General features: G+C 39.1%; 1 protein-coding gene across 9 annotated transcripts in view; it reads left to right on the top strand.

Annotated features, from left to right (window-relative positions):
• The first annotated feature begins 1,417 nt into the window (after positions 1-1,417).
• Positions 1,418-17,962, top strand: part of CEP78 (centrosomal protein 78) — a 29,069-nt gene continuing 12,524 nt past the window's right edge. Inside the window, exons 1-13 of one of the 9 annotated variants that reach the window (XM_010725772.4) lie at positions 1,418-1,754; positions 2,436-2,543; positions 3,708-3,981; positions 4,182-4,357; positions 4,991-5,063; positions 5,559-5,659; positions 7,149-7,323; positions 8,385-8,498; positions 8,742-8,806; positions 12,529-12,637; positions 14,094-14,229; positions 15,150-15,195; positions 15,860-16,003. In XM_010725772.4, coding sequence (XP_010724074.1) covers positions 3,729-3,981; positions 4,182-4,357; positions 4,991-5,063; positions 5,559-5,659; positions 7,149-7,323; positions 8,385-8,498; positions 8,742-8,806; positions 12,529-12,637; positions 14,094-14,229; positions 15,150-15,195; positions 15,860-16,003 — 1,392 coding nt within the window. In that variant the 5' untranslated portion in view covers positions 1,418-1,754; positions 2,436-2,543; positions 3,708-3,728. The other 8 variants (XM_085213069.1, XM_010725771.4, XM_010725770.4 and 5 more) reach the window with 8 other exon arrangements.

Below are 17,962 nucleotides of genomic sequence, written 5' to 3' on the forward strand. Positions count from 1 at the left end.
AAGCATAACTTACACCAGAATTGACAACAAAACGTAAGGCTGAAGAGTTTCTGGTAGGTAATATCTTTAGATACCAAGTCCACTTCCCTGGAATCTTCAGAGATCCTTTCTATCTTCCATGCCTTAAAATGCATAGGATTTCAAGTTACAACTGAAATAATAGATTAAGTACTTTAATTTCCCAAAGAAAATACGGAAATGACTATAAATTCAACTCACGTGGTAAGATAGGGTTATAATCTATCTCATACCTTTGACTTGTAGGGTTAAGATTTGTAGACACCACCCTACACAAAATCAGATTTCTGACTGACAAAAAAGACAGCTCAGAAAACTAAAATGAGTGAATTAAAAAAAAAAAAAGTGATTAAGGACATATTAATCAAGAAGAATTTCAAATGTATGTGGACTAGCACTGAAGATGTATTATAACTCTTACTCCCTTAATTGTGAGTTACCAAAACAGCAGCATTTTATCTAGATGTGCCGTAGATTTGAGTTTGCTTGAGTTTTATCTGTGACCATAAGAGGCATTACAAGCACTGGGAATATTTTGTGTTATAGTCATAGTCAGAATCTGCTGTTACCATTTGGATGGTTATGGCCCTGCACAATTTGCCTTTTATGCTCAATTCACAAAATGTCATGATGAGACAATTTGTACAGACAGTGACCTGAGACTTACTAAAATAATTCTCGTTCCAGCACACTTGATTGCAGCACTTGGGCTGCTTTGGTTACTTCTGATGCTGATAACATCGGCTGTACATTGTATTACATCTCTATGAACACACAGCATTCAGATGATGTTCTAAGGGCCTTGATCTGTTTAATTTCTTTAGATTTCCCATCTCTGAAGCAGACTAGAAACACTAACTGGCCAAATAAGCAAACTGCTGTGACACCCATTTACAGCAGGCATTTTCTTAAGTGGTTGTTGCCCCTTTCAGTGAATGACCTGCAATTCCAGGGTTGGGACATAGAATACATGGAGTTGGCGGAGTTAGATGGCAGGTACATCTAATGCCATCCGCTGTGCTAACAAGGGCTCTCCAGTAGGAACTGCAATCAGGTCTTTCTGAATTAAGCCAGCAAGGTAATGAGAAACATGGCTAGGGAAGAAGGGTTTGTTTGCTCTCCAACAGCTCAGACCAGCTGTCGAAAGCTACTGCTGTTTGCCAAAATGCTGCAACGTATTCAGCTCACAGTGCCCATAACACACCTCTCTGGTAGAGCAGATATGGGGACAGTAGGCAACAGGATTACTGTTTTTCTGGCCTTTCCTTAAAAGCTCTTTTAAGAAAAGGGAAGCTGTGACATAGTAACAGCAAAATCTCTACGAATCAATCCCCAGGCGCATTTGCCCCGGGCACAAGCAGGCCGCTCGGAAGGCGCACAACTAAGGACGCGGTGCCGCGCTCCGCCCGCATACCCAACCCGCCGCACACCTCCCTAAGCTGCGCAACGCCTCGCTGCCGGCGGGGAGGACTGCGGGAAGCACTGCGGGGAGCACTGCGGGGAGCATGGCCCCAGGCGGGGCGGGGCGGGACGGCCGCTGGGCGCGGCCATTTTGAACGCATGAAAAAGAGGGGCCAACGCAGAGGAGTGCCTGTGGCGACCTGTTTGGGCTGGATCGCTGCACCACGTGGCAGCGGGCTGTTGGGCGGTTGGCTGCCAAGGGAACGGCCACGGTGTAGGGACGGTCGTGCGGGCCGGGCGGCGGCGGAGCTGGCAGGCTGGGGAGGAATTGCGAGGTTAGATCCGTGCCCGCTCGTAGCCGTGGCGGGCGGGCCTCGGGGCTGGGCTGGCGGGGAAAGGAGGCGGCCGTGCCTGTGCTGGCCGCAGCTGCGAGGAGACGTGTGGAAGAGGGCGGCGGCTCGGCTGTGATAACCCGTCAGGCGAGGGCTCTAGCCCGCTTTGTGCAAGTTGGGCGATGCGCATTGTCGGGGAAGCGGGGCGCGGAGGGAGGCAGGCAGGCAGGGAAGCGCCTCCCGGTGGCAGGGTGCGAGGTGCGGTGTGAGAGTAGTAACGCACCGCTCTACGCGGTGTAAGCGGGGGCTGTGTTGTGCTGGGCGTTGGAAGTGCATGGCGTGTGCTTCACGGTGCAGGCCACGTCAGTCTGCTGTGTCCTGCCGGAGACCGGGAGGTGCTTAAGAAATGTAAACCTCTGCTCATGTTGCAGCTCAGGGTGCCGGGCACAGCCCGTGCTTTATCTGAGCACATCTCATACGCCCCCCCCCTGGCTTTTTCTGAATCCGTACAAACTTCCTATTTACTAAAAGCTTGCTTTGTGCGGCTGACTATCTGAGGTTTGCTGTGTCTTCTATTTTAATACTTGCCAATAGCAAATATACATATTGCTATATATACACATATTTGACAACTTCTTACTTCTGTACCGAAATTGTAAATTATTTTTCCTTACTTTCTCAAAGCCGGTCAAGACATCCTGGAGTTCTGTTAGATCTGCTAACATCCCTCTGCAGAAGAGTGCTGGTTTACATAGTGGTTGCTCAGTTGGGAACCTGGAGGACCTTTCTACGGTGAACACAAGGGCCAGGAGTTCTGTGGGTGTGATGGGCAAGTGCTGGAGCAGAATGAACCACGAGAAAGAATACTGATGAAATTCCAGAGATGAAAGCTGTGCTGTTGTACATTGATTCATCCTGTGGTCTCTGGATGATTTTACAACTGATGGTCACTTTCTGAATCTGAAGTATTGTACTGCAGTTCACTCATTTCAGTTCCATTGACCACAATGTGCAAATTATCTAATGCTGGCAACTTTGCTGAAGTAAAAGGGAATAAATAATAATAATTAATGAATAAATGGGAGTAGAGGAACTAAGGACAGTGTTATACAATTTCAGTCATTGAAGTAATAACTTTTTTTAATCCTAAATTGTATTCTCAGGAGTAGCAGTCATTGCAGGCGTGCACACATCCAGTAATTCTCCTTGTCTGAGCATTCTTGAACCTTTGTAGCCTTTAACAGTAGAAACAAAAATTGGGTATCCTGTGTGGGTACTTAATTCTATCTTGAGTCAATTTGCAACCCCTCAGGCAGAGGGGGGAAAAAAAAAAAAAAAAGATATGGGGTGCCTTTACATACTTCCCAAATGGGAATTTAGACTTTTGATTGCAGAAAGTCTGTTTATGAGGGTGGATAGTGATAGGACAAGGAGGAATGGTTTTAAATTGAGACAGGGGAGGTTTAGGTTAGATATTAGGAGGAAGTTTTACACTCAGAGGGGGGTGACACACTGGAGCAGGTTGCCCAAGGAGGCTGTGGATGCCCATCCCTGAAGGCATTCAAGGCCAGGCTGGATATGGCTCTGGGCAGCCTGATCTAGTGGTTGGCGACTCTGCACATAGCAGGAGTTTGAAACTAGATGATCTTTGTGGTCCTTTCCAACCCAAGCCATTCTATGGTTCTATTAGAGAAAATAATAAGTAGTTCTGCTAGGAATAGCCCTATCTGTTGATTTTTGGGTCAGGAGATTTTCAAGGCTTTCAGGAATCTGCAGTTCCTGATGCAACTAAATTAAGCTTTAAGATGAAAATGTGAACTTACCAGTAGTTTGTGCTTATATGTTAGATTTTTGTGGTTTTATTCAATTAATTCAGTATGCATGCTGAGTGGAGGTTAATGCTAAATGAATTTCTTGTTGAAAGAAGTTGATATATTTTTTTTCCTTATTTTACAGAAACATTTATCAAGTAGAAAAATGATTGATTCCGTCAAAGAAAGAAGACAATGCATGGTGGATTTCTACTCACACTATGAACATCTTTGTGCTGTTCAAGGCTCTGTCCCATTGAAAGCTGTGAAAGTTAGCCTGACTCAGGGTACTCTTGATCTAACTGTAGATAGCATCAAAGCTGCTGACTGGACACCGCTTTTAGATGCTATTAGGCATGATAAGAATCTGACTTCTGTTGGAATAAGAAGTTTTTATCAACAAGGTCTTGGAGAACCAGGTTTGTAGTAATGTCTCTGCTGATATGTATGTTAAAATTTATTGTGTAAAACTTGTGTGATTAAATGCTTAAATAAGAGGAATTGAACCATCTAAGGAATTATTTTTATTTAAAAGCAGCAACAAAATGTTTTGTAATTATGGTTACTTTTAAGTCAGTAGAGGCTGTGGATTATCACTGTGTAAATTTTTGTTTACTAGGTGCTGAAAGATATAAAACCTACTTTAGAAGGAGAATTCCAGCAATTAGATCAAAAGATTTGACTGGCCAACTATGCAAAGCTGTCAAAGGCTGTCTCAGCATCTCAGATGTACTAAAAAATTTGGAACTGCAAGGTTTGCTTCTGAGGGAGAGAGATCTAATATTTCTAACAGAGGTGAGACTCTATTAGTATACAAATAAATGAAAAAATGCTTGGAGCCTAAGAGAAGCAGAGAAGAAGCAACTAAACTTCATCTGTGACAAATACGTCATGTTAAAACGGGCTCATTTTTATACATGTCTGTGTTGTCCAGGGTATGCATGATTCTTTTGAGACAGTGTAACATTGTTTATTCTGTCAAAACCTGTCAAAATCGTACAGATTTCCTATGCCCTGATTAAGGAAGGCTTATGAAAGTTATTAACAACTTTCCTGTGTTGTATGTGGCTGTATACAACTTACACTTGTGGTTGTAACTACATTTAACGTGAATGGCAGAGGAAAAGTGGTGATAAACCAAGAAGATTAAAGCAGGTCTCTAAGGAGTGTTAACTAGAATACTTTCTCTAGTTTGCTTTTGAGTGGCTTCTAGGACGGGAAGTGCTGCTTGTTGCCTGTAGGCTAGGCTCCTCCTGTGTTAAGACAAAATGAACCAGCTGAAAGTGAGCTTTGCAATGAGCTTTGACCTTCCTCCCAGTTCCCTAAGATTTCTTGTAGTAACTTGGACTTCTGTTTTTTTTGTAGTTTTGAGTCTGTAAAAAAAAAAAAAAAAAAAAAAAAAAAAAAAACACTCTTTTTATTCTGAAGGGCTTGGCCACAACTTCATCTCTAGAGAGCATTTCTTTAGCCCACTGTCCAATTGGAGATGGAGGATTAGAAAGTAAGTTAAGAATCAAAAATTTGTCAATATTCTTCTTTCTTACAGTTTTCAAATAGGTCAGTTTTTGAAGTATTTCTCTTCCTAAACTTATTTGTAGAGATTAAAATATCAAAATATGCTTTATTCATGAGTTTACACTACTTAGACTTGAATGTCCTTTCTTGATACTGGCGAATAGCTAAATTACTTAATAATTAGAACTGCTAGAAATAAAACCGTAAGTGTAATATTTAAGTTTGAGATGAACTTTCCTCATCATGTTGAGACAAGTAAACTGAAATAACACTTTTTTTGCATGTTCAGATGATCTTTGCTAACCACCTGCACTAAAATATATAATCTTACAACAGCTTAAAGGCATCTTTGACATGGCATTTGCCTTCTAAAATTGATTCAGCTTCTTAATATGACAGTGAAAAGATGTTTATTTGGATAACCTTATTGTGGCGTGTGTACTTAGTATGCATGCGTTTTTTTGTTGTTGTTTTCTAGCAGTCTGTCAGTGTGTGAAGAATTCAGCTACTATCAGATATGTTAACTTCACAGGATGTAGCCTTACCTGGCGAGGAGCAGAACATATGGGAAATGTATTAAAGGTAATTTCATCTCATTTCTTGGAACTAAATTTTCACAGTAACTTAAATAACTAAGAATAACAATTCAGCTTGTAACAAATCCTTGTCCCATTTTTTAATTTGATCATAAAAGCAGTGCTATTCCATATATTGTATTGAGCTCAAGGAATGGTTCATGACTTTAAGTCTCAGGGAAGAGAGATTATGGCAGCTATGACACAGATTGTTCTCTTAAAATACATATATATATATGTATATATATAAAATACATACATACATACATACAACATACATACATACATACATACATACATACATACATACATATATATATATATATATATATATATTTATATATATATATATATATATATATATATATATATATATATCCTGAAAACTGTGTTTCATTGTGAGAATACTTTTGCCATGTTACTTTTTTTTAAGCTGAGCTAATTTTTATTGTAATGAATTTCATAAGCCTACAAGTGATTGTCTATGAAGGCTGAATTATTTGTTACTTTTGTTGAAGTAGATTTAAACAGCTTAGTATATCACATAAGCAATAATAAAGGAAAACATTCTGATTAACAATAAGAAGTATAGGCTATGCTGTGCAGCCCATACTGATCACTTTGTTATAATAGGACTGAGCTCAAAGGAAGCAGTATGTTTTGGAAGTTTGTTCTCGTACATCCTCTTCCAAGCTTTTCCCAATATATTAATATATAGCAGGACTGGATAATGAATGAGTTGTCATTCTAAATGGCAGTGAATGTGCCAGCCTGCTTTTGTTTCAGTTACTGTGTATTTCCTTGACTCTGAATGTAGAATTAACCTATGCTATTGGACACTTCTTTGTTTTTTTTCTTTCAAGCTCTAACCCATCAAAGCATATGTGATGTTAAGCATGTGAACAGTCTTTCTGAAGTCTGTGAAACTGTATTCAGAAAAAGCGTATTTATGGTGTGAGAAATTAATTATGGTCTTCCATAATAGGCTTTGCTTAAGAAATAAGTTTAGACTCTCTTATTTTTCTTCAAATGAGGATTAGGGCTGTAAATGATAGCTGTTCTGAGGAGTGCTTTCATCATTGTCACAAATGTTTCAAAATGCTTTAAGTATTCTTAAGCATTTAGTAGAAATAATGTAATTGTTTGCTGTTGGAAAAACTACTAATTAATAAACTTTTGACTAGCACAGTATTCTAATTAATGTTAACATTGGCTTGCATGAAAGCACAAAACTTCCTACTGTGTTCAAGATGCATTGTAAGTGGGCAAAGAAGGTGGTAAGATGTTCAGAATTTTCTATTCATATTTAATAACTTCACTGGAAACTGGATGATGCGAACAAACACGACTTAACTGCAGTTCTGATGCATGACTTGTATTTCTTAAACTACGAGTAATATAAATGCTTCAGCACTCAAGCCATTAAATACTAGTATTTATCTGTTTGTTATTTATAATGGCTTTGTCTTCGCATTCAGTAACACTTTGTTTCAAAGCACCAGGCAATGAAAAGACATGGTGAAGCTTGGGCTGAAAGTTTACGTTACAGGAGACCAGACCTTGACTATATGACAGGCTTGAGGCGTGTTACTTTCAACTGCAACATGCTTGTTGGAGATCGAGGAGCAAGTGCCTTTGCAGATTGTCTGGGAGAAGACCTGTGGCTTAAAGGTATTGTGAAATACTGACTCTTAAGATTTAGTAGAGATAGACAAGAAATAAAATTTGCTGCCTGTTATAGCAAATGTAAGCAGTAGAGTAATTCCCTATTTATCTAGGAAAGAATAATCTCTACGAAAAGCAACCTCTTAGAGGAAGTGTCCTGTAGGATATTGAAGAAGTACTTTGTTCTGTAGTATGTATGTATGAAATGACAGTGATGGTACAATTCAAAGCATTCTGTACATGTAATCAAATTCTTTCAATACCTCACCGTCAGAGCCAGATGTACAAATAACATGCATATTGGCGTAAGAATTAGGGATTACTTAAGCAAACTGGACATGTGCTTGTCTATAGGTCCTAATGGGATGCACTCACAAGTGCTATAGGAGATCCTTATTGTCATTGCGAATTCAGTCTCCATCTTTGACTGATCTAGGTAATTGGAAGACAAGCCTGAATACAGGAGGAAAGCAAGTGATACTTCTTTTTTCAGGAAGGGGAGAAAGAACTCTGGGGAATTGTAGGCCAATGAGCCTTGCTTTGATTTTTTTTTTTTTTTTTGGGAAGCTGGAAAAGTGTTGCCATCCAGAGGGTCCTCAGCAAACTGGAGAGATTCAGTGCAGTATAGACGAGTTCAAAGTTCTGCACCTGGGAAGGAATAAGCCCATGTACCTGTAGATACTGGGGGCTGACTGGCTGGAAAGCAGCTTAGCAGTAAAGTACATGGGGGGGTCCTTTTGTAAACAAAGCAGCTGAATTAACTGGTATCCAGAAATATATCTACTGAGAATTTTCAATCACAGTGACTTAACTGTGATTTTGTATTCCTTCATTTGCAGTTGTTTAGCAGTGATATCTTAATGTTGGTCTGTAATACTGATTATTAATTTCAGAAGTGAAAGGTAGAAATTTTAATGTTTCAACACAGTTGTTGCTATAATGTTCTCCATTCATGTTCTGTGAAACAGGGTTTTTGACAGGTATGGATTAAATTGTATTCACTATTATGTTCACTAGAAGTTATGTCATTGACTAACTTATTTTTTTAACCTCCCTAAATATTTTAGCACTTGATTTACAGCAGTGTGGAATATCCAATGAAGGAGCAAGGTCACTATTAGATGCTCTTCAAACTAATACAACATTAGTGGTTCTTGATATAAGAAAAAATCCACTGATTGGTATGTATCTATAGCTGCCTCTGTCCTCTTCCGTGTAGATTTTTTTTTTTCCTAATAACTTCAGTGAGGGAAAATATACTGCTTTCAAAGAAAAAAGCCTGCAACAATATTTTGCTTAAGCATTTAAAAGTGGCTGAAGAGAGGAGGCAGCCACTACTTATACAATGATCTATTTTTCACAAATACTTGTCTCATAGGAAATTCTCTCAAAGTGAATTCTTAAGACATCTTAATTCATTCTAGATCACGTTTTGATGAAAAACATCATTGAAAGAGTTCTCGTGAATGGAAATAGTGCTAATTCAGAGGTATGTGGTAGGCATTTTGGAGTGTTTTGTTTTTCTTGCACCTGGCTTTGCATTGGTTTTTTTGGTTGTTTTTTTTTTGTTTGTTTTTTGACAAGGATTTATTCAGAATTAATCTAAGGCAGCTATTCTAGTTACAAATAGGGAAGTGACACTTAAGCATTAAAAAAAAACGCTTAATTTAAACCTTGATTTATTTTGATACTTAATATTGTTGATAATTTATATCATGAATTTTTAAGTTACTCAAGACTATTCTTTCCAGTATTGACCATCTTTAAAAAAAAAACAAAAAAAAGTTCTAGAGATGTACAGCACCCTTTGCCATCTTAGTATCTAATACTCTGTACAATGCTTAGAGTAACTTCCATAAAATGTCCGGACCACTTAAATACTAAATCCTGTGTTCATAACATAAAAATCTGATTTAGTTGCCCAAAGAGCTAGTAAGCAAATAAGTTTACTCTTGTTTTCTGAGAAGTGCAGCAATTACAGATCTTGTTTTGGAACTTACTGCATTTTGGCTTTGAAAAAGCTTGAAAGTCAGAGCTGTAGGTTCTCCAGGAAGAATTTAATTAACTGTGAATTTCATTTGGCATCTCCTGGATTAATATGTTTTCCATTTCAATGTCTTATTTACCTTTCTGGAATAACTGTGAAAGACTACTCTTTCTCCTTGGCAAATGCAGTCAACACTTAGAAAATGTTGCAGGTATGACATGAATCTGTATCTGTCTAGTGAGAATGTAGCTCGAGGTGAATGGAAAATTGAACTATGAAGCAATGTCTCATTTACTGAGATTGCTCTACTCAATACATTTGTTTTATATTCGTCAAAATAGTGCAGTATACTGTCTTACAGTCAGTGCTAACAGTCTTGCATGTCCAGTTAACAATATGAATGAAAAATAACACTTGCTAAATAACAGTTTCTTCCACAAATTACAACACACCAGACTATATCATCTCATAACTCTGTTTCTCATAAACTGTCTGTTGTAAGTAGCATTTACTGTTGATCATGGTAACAGTGGAGACATTCAAAATTGGATAATCCTCCTGTTTAGCCAGATGAATGCAAACATTTGATGTTGTGATTGATACTTGTTTGAAACTGAAACATTTACTATCCAAAGCTCAGTTTTTATAGTTTTTTTTTTAAAGCTCAATTACATAAGCCTTAATATCTTGAAGAGAAAAGTGATTTTTTTTTGTTGTTGTTGTTCAAGGTAATATCTTGATGTGTTACATACTAACAGTCAGCAGTATTGGTATGTTATATTTTGCATAGGTTTTGGTGCATTTTTTTTTTTTAACAATAAAAACTGAAAGAAAGACTTAAAAGTTGTTAGGAGTATCATCACAGAATGGCTTAGTTTGGAAAGGATCACCCTTAGTTTGGAAATGATCACCCATTTCCATCCTCCTCCTGTGGATAAGGTTGGCACCCAAATAGACAGGCCTCCCAGGGTCCCATCTGCCTCTGGGGATGGGGTACTCACAGCTTTTCTAGGCATCCTTGCCAGCATCTTACTACCATCTAGTAAAAAATTTGCTTGTAACATCTAACCTAGATCTCCCCTTTTACTTGAAAGCCATTCTACCTTGTCCTATCACTGTGTAACTTTGTCTGAAACTAGTCAATGGCTAGTTTTTCTCATAAGTTTCCTAACTCACCTGTCCTGTGAAGCCAGCTAAAGATTTCCTTGAATGACTATCCCTAGGACGTTTTCCAGATTCATCTATCTCTGCTTACAGCTTTTTAACTTGCCAGGCTAACTGCTACAAATTCCATGAGTAAAATTCAGAAAATGTGGAATCTGCCACCCCTCAGATATTATACAGAGCTCTGTTCTATACTATATAAGTTTATATAGTAGGGTGTCTACTATGTGAAATCTGTATTTTGCCTAACCTGCTTGTCCACACAGGAAAAAAATGATACGGTGCTGCTGTGTTGCTTCCTAAAGACAAGTTACGGACTTTTGAGTGGCATTGTAATAATAAGCCTAACTACAGAAGATGATGTACTGGCTGTCACAGCCTTTAATGTACTGTTATGACTTTCTCATTGGCTATCAGTCACAACAGTCCTTCACTTCTTCAGAAGAAAACGATGAATCACTTCTTTGCCTTTCAGTAGTATATAAATTCTTGCTGCTTGTGTTGTTTTTTCAATTTTGCAAGGTGGGTTGCTAACTAAAGCCTCTAAACATAAGAAATTTTCCCACAAATATAAACGGACCCTTAAAACAAAGTTGTATTATCTAGCAGCACTGTATGGCTCTAATATAGTGGACTGCAATTACAGATACTGTATGTAGCAGGTACTGAAAGTTTGTGTAGTTTCTGGGAGAGATGGAAAAAGTTTAAAAATTCACTGAAAATTCCTACAAAACAAATTACTTCCATAGCCTGAGCATAAGAACTAAGACATCTTTCAACAGTCTTAATATTTTTGCTGTATCTGTACTTCGGTATTGCACAACAGAAGCAGGTATCTAGCCCATTAGCACTTCTCATGTATAGATGAATGTCAAGTTTAATGTACTAATAGCTGCTGTTTAATGTGTGAAGTAAAGCAAAGTTATTTTTACTCTCAAAAGTTTAGAGTTGATATTATTTTGTAGTTGGAAATGAACAGCTTACCTCTGTCAAGAGCTAGGTCAAAATGTAGCTTATATAAGGCTTATTTAAGTCTGAAGGTTTCTCCCTTTCCCCTCCCTTTCCCCTCCCTTTCCCCTCCCTTTCCCCTCCCTTTCCCCTCCCTTTCCCCTCCCTTTCCCCTCCCTTTCCCCTCCCTTTCCCCTCCCTTTCCCCTCCCTTTCCCCTCCCTTTCCCCTCCCTTTCCCCTCCCTTTCCCCTCAAGAGGGGGAGATGGAGGGAAGGCAGTGGGAGAGGAAAGAGTCCTGCCAGTGATAAAACTGTGCTGGAATTGGTTGGTTAAAACACAGCAAATGCATCTTCCCTATGCATTAGGTAGGGATGACATCAGCTTACTGTTCATAATACTCTGATGTAGGGCTTAGGGCTGTCTGAAATAATATTTGCATTGTATTTGTTACCTATGATGGTTGCTTCATTAGTGAATTTTGTATTAATTATGCATACTGAAAAACTTTGTGACACAGTAGCTTGATTATCTACATGTGATAACAATAAATAATAACTAATGATAAAACTAATTGGCAGATGAGGAACCTTTAAAGAATAAAGCTGTTGTCATGAAGAAATAAACAATTGCTTTTGGTTATTATTGCCTTAATTATAATTTGGATGTTCTTTCTTTGTAAGGAGGCTGTTTTGCTAGAGATAATGAAAATTAAACTTTATATTTTTTTTAAATACTGACTTTGGTTTAAAAAAAAAAATCATGTAAGTTAAGTTTTTATTAATTTGGAGAACCTTAGCCTGAGCTAGTCATTCCTAGTAAGAGAGCTTTCTTTAGAGAATGAAAAGTAAGAGCCAGAGTTTCCTTTTATGAAGTTGATGCTTTTATTTTCTCTATAAAAGGAAAAGTGTTTTGCTGATAACATAGCATTCAGACTTGCACTGAATCTGTTGTTGAGTTGGGGCGTTGTGGTTTTTTAATTTGCTTTACAGTTTTATTAAGTTGTGTGTAACAAGCAGAGGCTTACATATATCTTACAAAAAATCCCTTAATCAAAAATGAGAACCTTATTAAATATCAAAAATTCTAAAACTACCTTTCTTTATAAATCTAGTATAAGTGGCTGTCTTCCCCGTCTTCCAAAGATGCTTTGAAAGCTAGACCAAAGAAAAGAACTATTGTTCTAGGAAGTGGTCGAAAAGGAAAAGCTACTATTCGTATTGGTAATTTTGTCTTTATGTTCTTTAAACATTTCATAAATTCATTACAGTCGATGTCTTTAAATGTCAGTGTTCTGCAGAATCTTTTTTTAAAGAAAATTTAGTTTATACTTAATAGTGTCTTCTACTGTCAGAAATTTGTATAGCAAATTTACTCTTGCTATATATATAATGTTGCTATATATATGGCTGGGAAAACAGGAGAATACACTGACTTGAATATGGTGAAGCATGTAATTCTGAATGCATTCTCCCCACAAGTGCTTGCTTCTAGGACATTTGCTGGTAATGAGTTGCCTATTTTTTCTGATTTTTGTAATGTTTCTGTAGCAGACTGTCCTCTGCCCAAACAAAGAAGAATGATTTTTCTTCTACTGATGTACAAAGAATATAAGCTCATTATAAGCAGTGTGTTTAAAATAACAGAGGTATTGTGAATATTTATAAATACTCATAGTTGAAATACACCATTTCTGAATATGTTACTCAAAACTTTACTGTAATACGTTTGGCTCTTTCATGTTTGCTCCAGTTATCTGGAAGTAGAGAGGTAAGCATAAATCAATTTAAAATCTGTACAAATAAACTCTGGTGAGCATAGCAATGGGAGAAGAAAATGCCTTATTTAAATTACAGGATTCAGGAAGGGAGAAGAATGTTGAAAAATAAATAAACTCAACCAACCTCTCTTGCCTTGTTTACTTGCTGAGAACAAACTGAAATTTGGAATAAAGTTACTACAGTTCTGTATTTCTGCACCATTTAAAAAAAAAAAATTGGTTGCTTTACTGCATTTACTGCACATTCTCAAAGGAGTAACTTGAGTCTCCTCAACTCAACAGTTTTGAGTTGGTTACTTTTACTAATATATAATGCTTTGGCGATCATTCCACCTTCTAAATTTCTTTGCATTACAGTATATGACTTGAACAATGGCAAAAGGCTGAAACAGTGAATATGAATTTTCATTATTATTCCTTTTAAGTGTGATATTGCTGGTGGTCTGTGGAAGTGTTAAACACTAATCCCAGCTTTAGATGTAAGCATCTTGGAAAACTTAAAAAATACTTTTCTCACTGGAACCACTAGAGGGCTAGTTAAAGAACATACATTGCTTTATTTTCTGCTTGGGCAGTCTAAGCTGCGAGTTCAGAGAAGTTAGTTGAATAACTCAAGTTACTTACATGAATAAAACTCCTTGGATGTGGAACTTTGCACCCTTTTCTGATACAAGAGTTAAGCATACTAGCAGACTGCAAACACGTCAGCTGGCCAGCCCTCCTTTTGAGAAGCAAAACAAAAGTTAGTTCTTGAACACTTCAGCAAAATGATTGAAAGATGGATTTCCCACAGTTCCTGTTACTACTTTGGAGATTTTGCTTATAAATAGTAAACTGTGACTTTATATGTAAATACCTAGGTAACATGAATTTTCTCCTATTCTTGCTATTCAATATAGGATTAACATCTAAAAAGTCTGTGAGTCCTGGGAAAAAGAATACATCTGTGAAAGACAGTTATTCACCAAAGCCACTACCACCAGGCACAAAAGGCTTCCTTCCCTGGCGCACTGCGGAACGTGCAAAGAGGTGCAGGTGAGCCCTTACTACGAGGGGAGAATATTAAAGCATAAAAACCTGCATGTAGGAGAAAACAGCATTTTTTTTTTTTCTCTCAAATACATATTTGAAAGTTGAACATATAAAAATAAAAAAATAAAAAAAATCTGAAAATATGAAAATTCTTTGAGGGTGTTACAAATCCTGCTCAAGTAAATTTTGAAAATATACACCGTAGGAATTGACAGGTGTACAAAAATCTTGCTGACTAGTTCTCTTGTTACTAATGATTTATCAAATGTAGTGTAGCTGAAAATGTAATTTACATTTCCAAGCTTGTAGTATAATTGATCTGGCATCCAGTTCCTGCTGTCTAGGTAGTCTGCCCATCTTTTCTTTCTATTTTGTTTCTCTACTGTCACTACTATTATTGCCTAATAACTATCTTAACAGTATGAAGTTGAAGAAAATTTTATAACACTTGGAAGTTGTAGTATTGTTAGGCTTCTCTTCCAACAGTATGGGGGGAAAAAAAAACACACACAAAAAAACTATAAATAATAAAGATCGTTAGGTCTTGCATGCTCAAAGTTGAGGTTATTCAAATGAGCATACAAAAAAATTACCTAATGCTCTATCATAACTACCTTTATTAAGCTTTTTTTTTTTTTCCTAGAGTTTCTGGACATCAAATTTGTCTGACTTTGCAATAAGCTAAGCAAGCTACCTATTGAAGGTGTTGTTAGCATCCAGTCATGATTAAATAGGAATAGTAGCAGAACAAAATGTGGATGTAATGAATGTTAAAGGAATGACAAAAGTGTCTGACACTGTTTTAAGTGTTAGACTTTTTCCTAGAATTTCACCTCTCCTCGAACGATATGTTTGGAAATAGAAGTAGCAATAATAACATGATAAACTTCTGTCTTCAAAATGTTTCTTTTCTAATTTTTTAGGGGAGGGCCAGTGGAGAACTCTGAAGAGTTACCGGTGAAGGTTCAGGTACTTTCTTACTTATATAACAGTTTATTTATTACATACATACATACACATGAGAGTTTATTTATTAGATGAGTGCCTATAAAAAGATGTGTGCTCATTAGAATCTTACTATATAAAAGTTGAAACAAAACATTGTAACTTAGTTTCTTTGTCTCATAGAAGTGCAGAATAAGTTTTCTTCAGCATTTGGTTGAAACTTTGGTACTTAATTTATTCCTACTTCTTTATCACTGGCTTTTTTTCTTACTCTAATTGACAAGCTGGTCCATCCTGAGGCTATAAGGAGAATTCACATTTTTTTTCTCTCAGAGATGCTGCTTTCTCCCTTCCTCTCTTCCTTCTGCTTTTGGACTACTTAGTTTTACATACTTGAGTTTGAACCTGTCTCTGAAACTACCAAATTGTGGGGGGAGAGGTAGTGGGGGAAGGGAGGAAATCTCTTTTCTTCTCCATCTTTCTATTGCATTTTTGTCCCCTCCCAGCCCTCTCTTCTTCCGTGTACATCAGGAAGAAACTGCATAGTTGGACAGGTTGAATGTGCATTTTAATGGACTTATGGAAAGCTTTGCATTTAAATAAAGCTTTTGATACTATTAAAATTCTTTATTTTATTGCACGGATTGATATTGTGGCTGGATGTGGTTTTGTTTTCTCATGTGATCAGACGGGTATTCCTGTGAAAGTGACTGTACAAAGTGCTTCAACATCTGAAACTGAAGAGACTGAAGATCTAGAAGATATTATCCGTCATCCTGATTTGACAAAATCCCTAGATAAGGTCTATGTAACAGAGTATCAACAATTCCAGGTAAGAAGCACATTTTGTGCCTTAAATTTCATGAAGACCAGTGATATCAATTCAACTATGTTTGAAAGGTGGAATATTAGGTGGATAAGGAGTTGGTAGGGTGATTGCATTGTGGTCAATGGCTCTATGTACAAACAGAGGCCTGTAACAGGCAATGTCCCCCAGGGATCCATCTTGGAGCCATTACTTTTCAACATCTTTATCAGTGACATAGATGATCCCCTTTTGATCGCCGAGGTTTGCTGCTTCGGAGCTGCCCCAGGCAGAGCTGAGGCGGCTGATCGCGGGATGCATAGGGACTCGCTCGGTTTTCCCTCATCCAGGGATTCCCGAGGCATCGGTGCAGCCCGGCACCTCTCGCGAGAGCGGCTCACGTGGCGGGGGCGTTGCCAGGGTAGCGGCTCTCCGTTCCCTCCTCCTCCCTAATAAGGGCGTTGAGGAGACTGGAAGGAGGGGTTTTGTCTCTGTGAAGAGGGTGATAATTGCGGTTGCACCCATCAACGACCTGTAAAAGAGCGTGGGCAGATCCAGCACTTTCAGTAACAGGGCGGAGCTATTAGTCACACTTGGTAACGCTACTCTGATTGTGCTGGTGCTAGTGGTCTTCTGGATTGCCATGGCTGCATCCCGGCGGAAGGCTACTGCCAGGAAACATGTGGAGACCCAGACAAAGGTCCCCTGCACATGTAAGAGGAGGGCTGTAGCCAAGAAGAGCGTGGCGACCCAGACTGAGATCCCAAAGCAGCGTGCTAGCGTTCAGGTTGCTGGCTGCAATGAGTGCCAGAGTCTGGCCCTTGAAGTGCCAGGCGATGGAGGCAACGCCTGTGTAAGGTGCGACCTTCTCAGTCTGGTGGCCTGCCTGAGGGAAGAGGTGGAGAGGCTGAGGGCCATCAAGGACTGTGAGAAGGAAATTGACTGGTGGTGCCAGGCCCTATCGGCCCCGAGGTCCCAGCATGCGACTGTGGCTCCCTATGGGGCTTGTGGCCTCCAGTCGCCTTGCAAACAAGTGACGGAGAGGAATCGACAGACAGACTGTGCTCCGGATATAGTGAGCCCCCAGTCTGCTCCTTCCCCTCACAATACTTATGTAGAACTAGAGGGTGTGGGACTGGGACAAAACTCTTTCCCAAAAGGGCAAGGTGATATCCACTGCTCAGTGGCGGAGCCTCTGCCCTTTTGTTGCCGAGCAGAGCAAAGCTGTTTGAGAGAGAAGGATGGGTGGAAACAGATACCTACTCAGCGTTGTGAGCATCCGTCCCCCCCAGACCATGCTCGGCTCCCCAAGTGCCTCTGCGGAATAGATTTGAGGCCCTGGAACCCGAGGGAGAGGTGTGTGCAGGTGTGGAAGGAGGCCCACCTGTGAGGGTGCCTCGGGGGAAGCGGTCAACCCTGTGCCTCAAGACTTCCTACACCCGAAAGGATAGAAGGGTGGTTGTCATAGGCGACTCCCTGCTGCAAGGAACTGAAGGCCCTATATGCTGGCCCAACCCTACCCGCAGAGAGGTGTGCTGCCTCCCTGGGGCTCGAGTCAGAGACGTTGCTAGGAGACTTCCCAAACTGATCTGCCCTTCTGACTACTATCCACTATTGATAGTACAGGCTGGCAGTGAAGAAGTTGGTAAGACAAGCCTGAAGGCTATCGAAGATGACTTCAGGCGACTGGGGCGGGTAGTTGAAGGAACAGGTGTGCAGGTAGTTATTACATCTATACCTTCAGTGGCAGGAAACGATAGTGGGATGAGCTTAAAAACCCATCTCTTGAACAAGTGGCTTAGGAGTTGGTGTAAACGCAGGAGTTTTGGTTTTTTTGATCATGGGGCAATTTACTCGGCACCTGGCATGATGGCTGCAGATGGATGCAGCCTGTCTTCACGGGGAAAGAGGGTTCTAGCTGAGGAACTGGCAGGACTTATTAACAGGTGTTTAAACTAGGTATGAAGGGGGAAGGGGACAAAATGA

The sequence above is a fragment of the Meleagris gallopavo genome, chromosome Z (genome assembly GCF_905368555.1).
Source record: "Meleagris gallopavo chromosome Z, MGAL_WU_HG_1.1, whole genome shotgun sequence".
Taxonomy (NCBI): domain Eukaryota; kingdom Metazoa; phylum Chordata; class Aves; order Galliformes; family Phasianidae; genus Meleagris; species Meleagris gallopavo.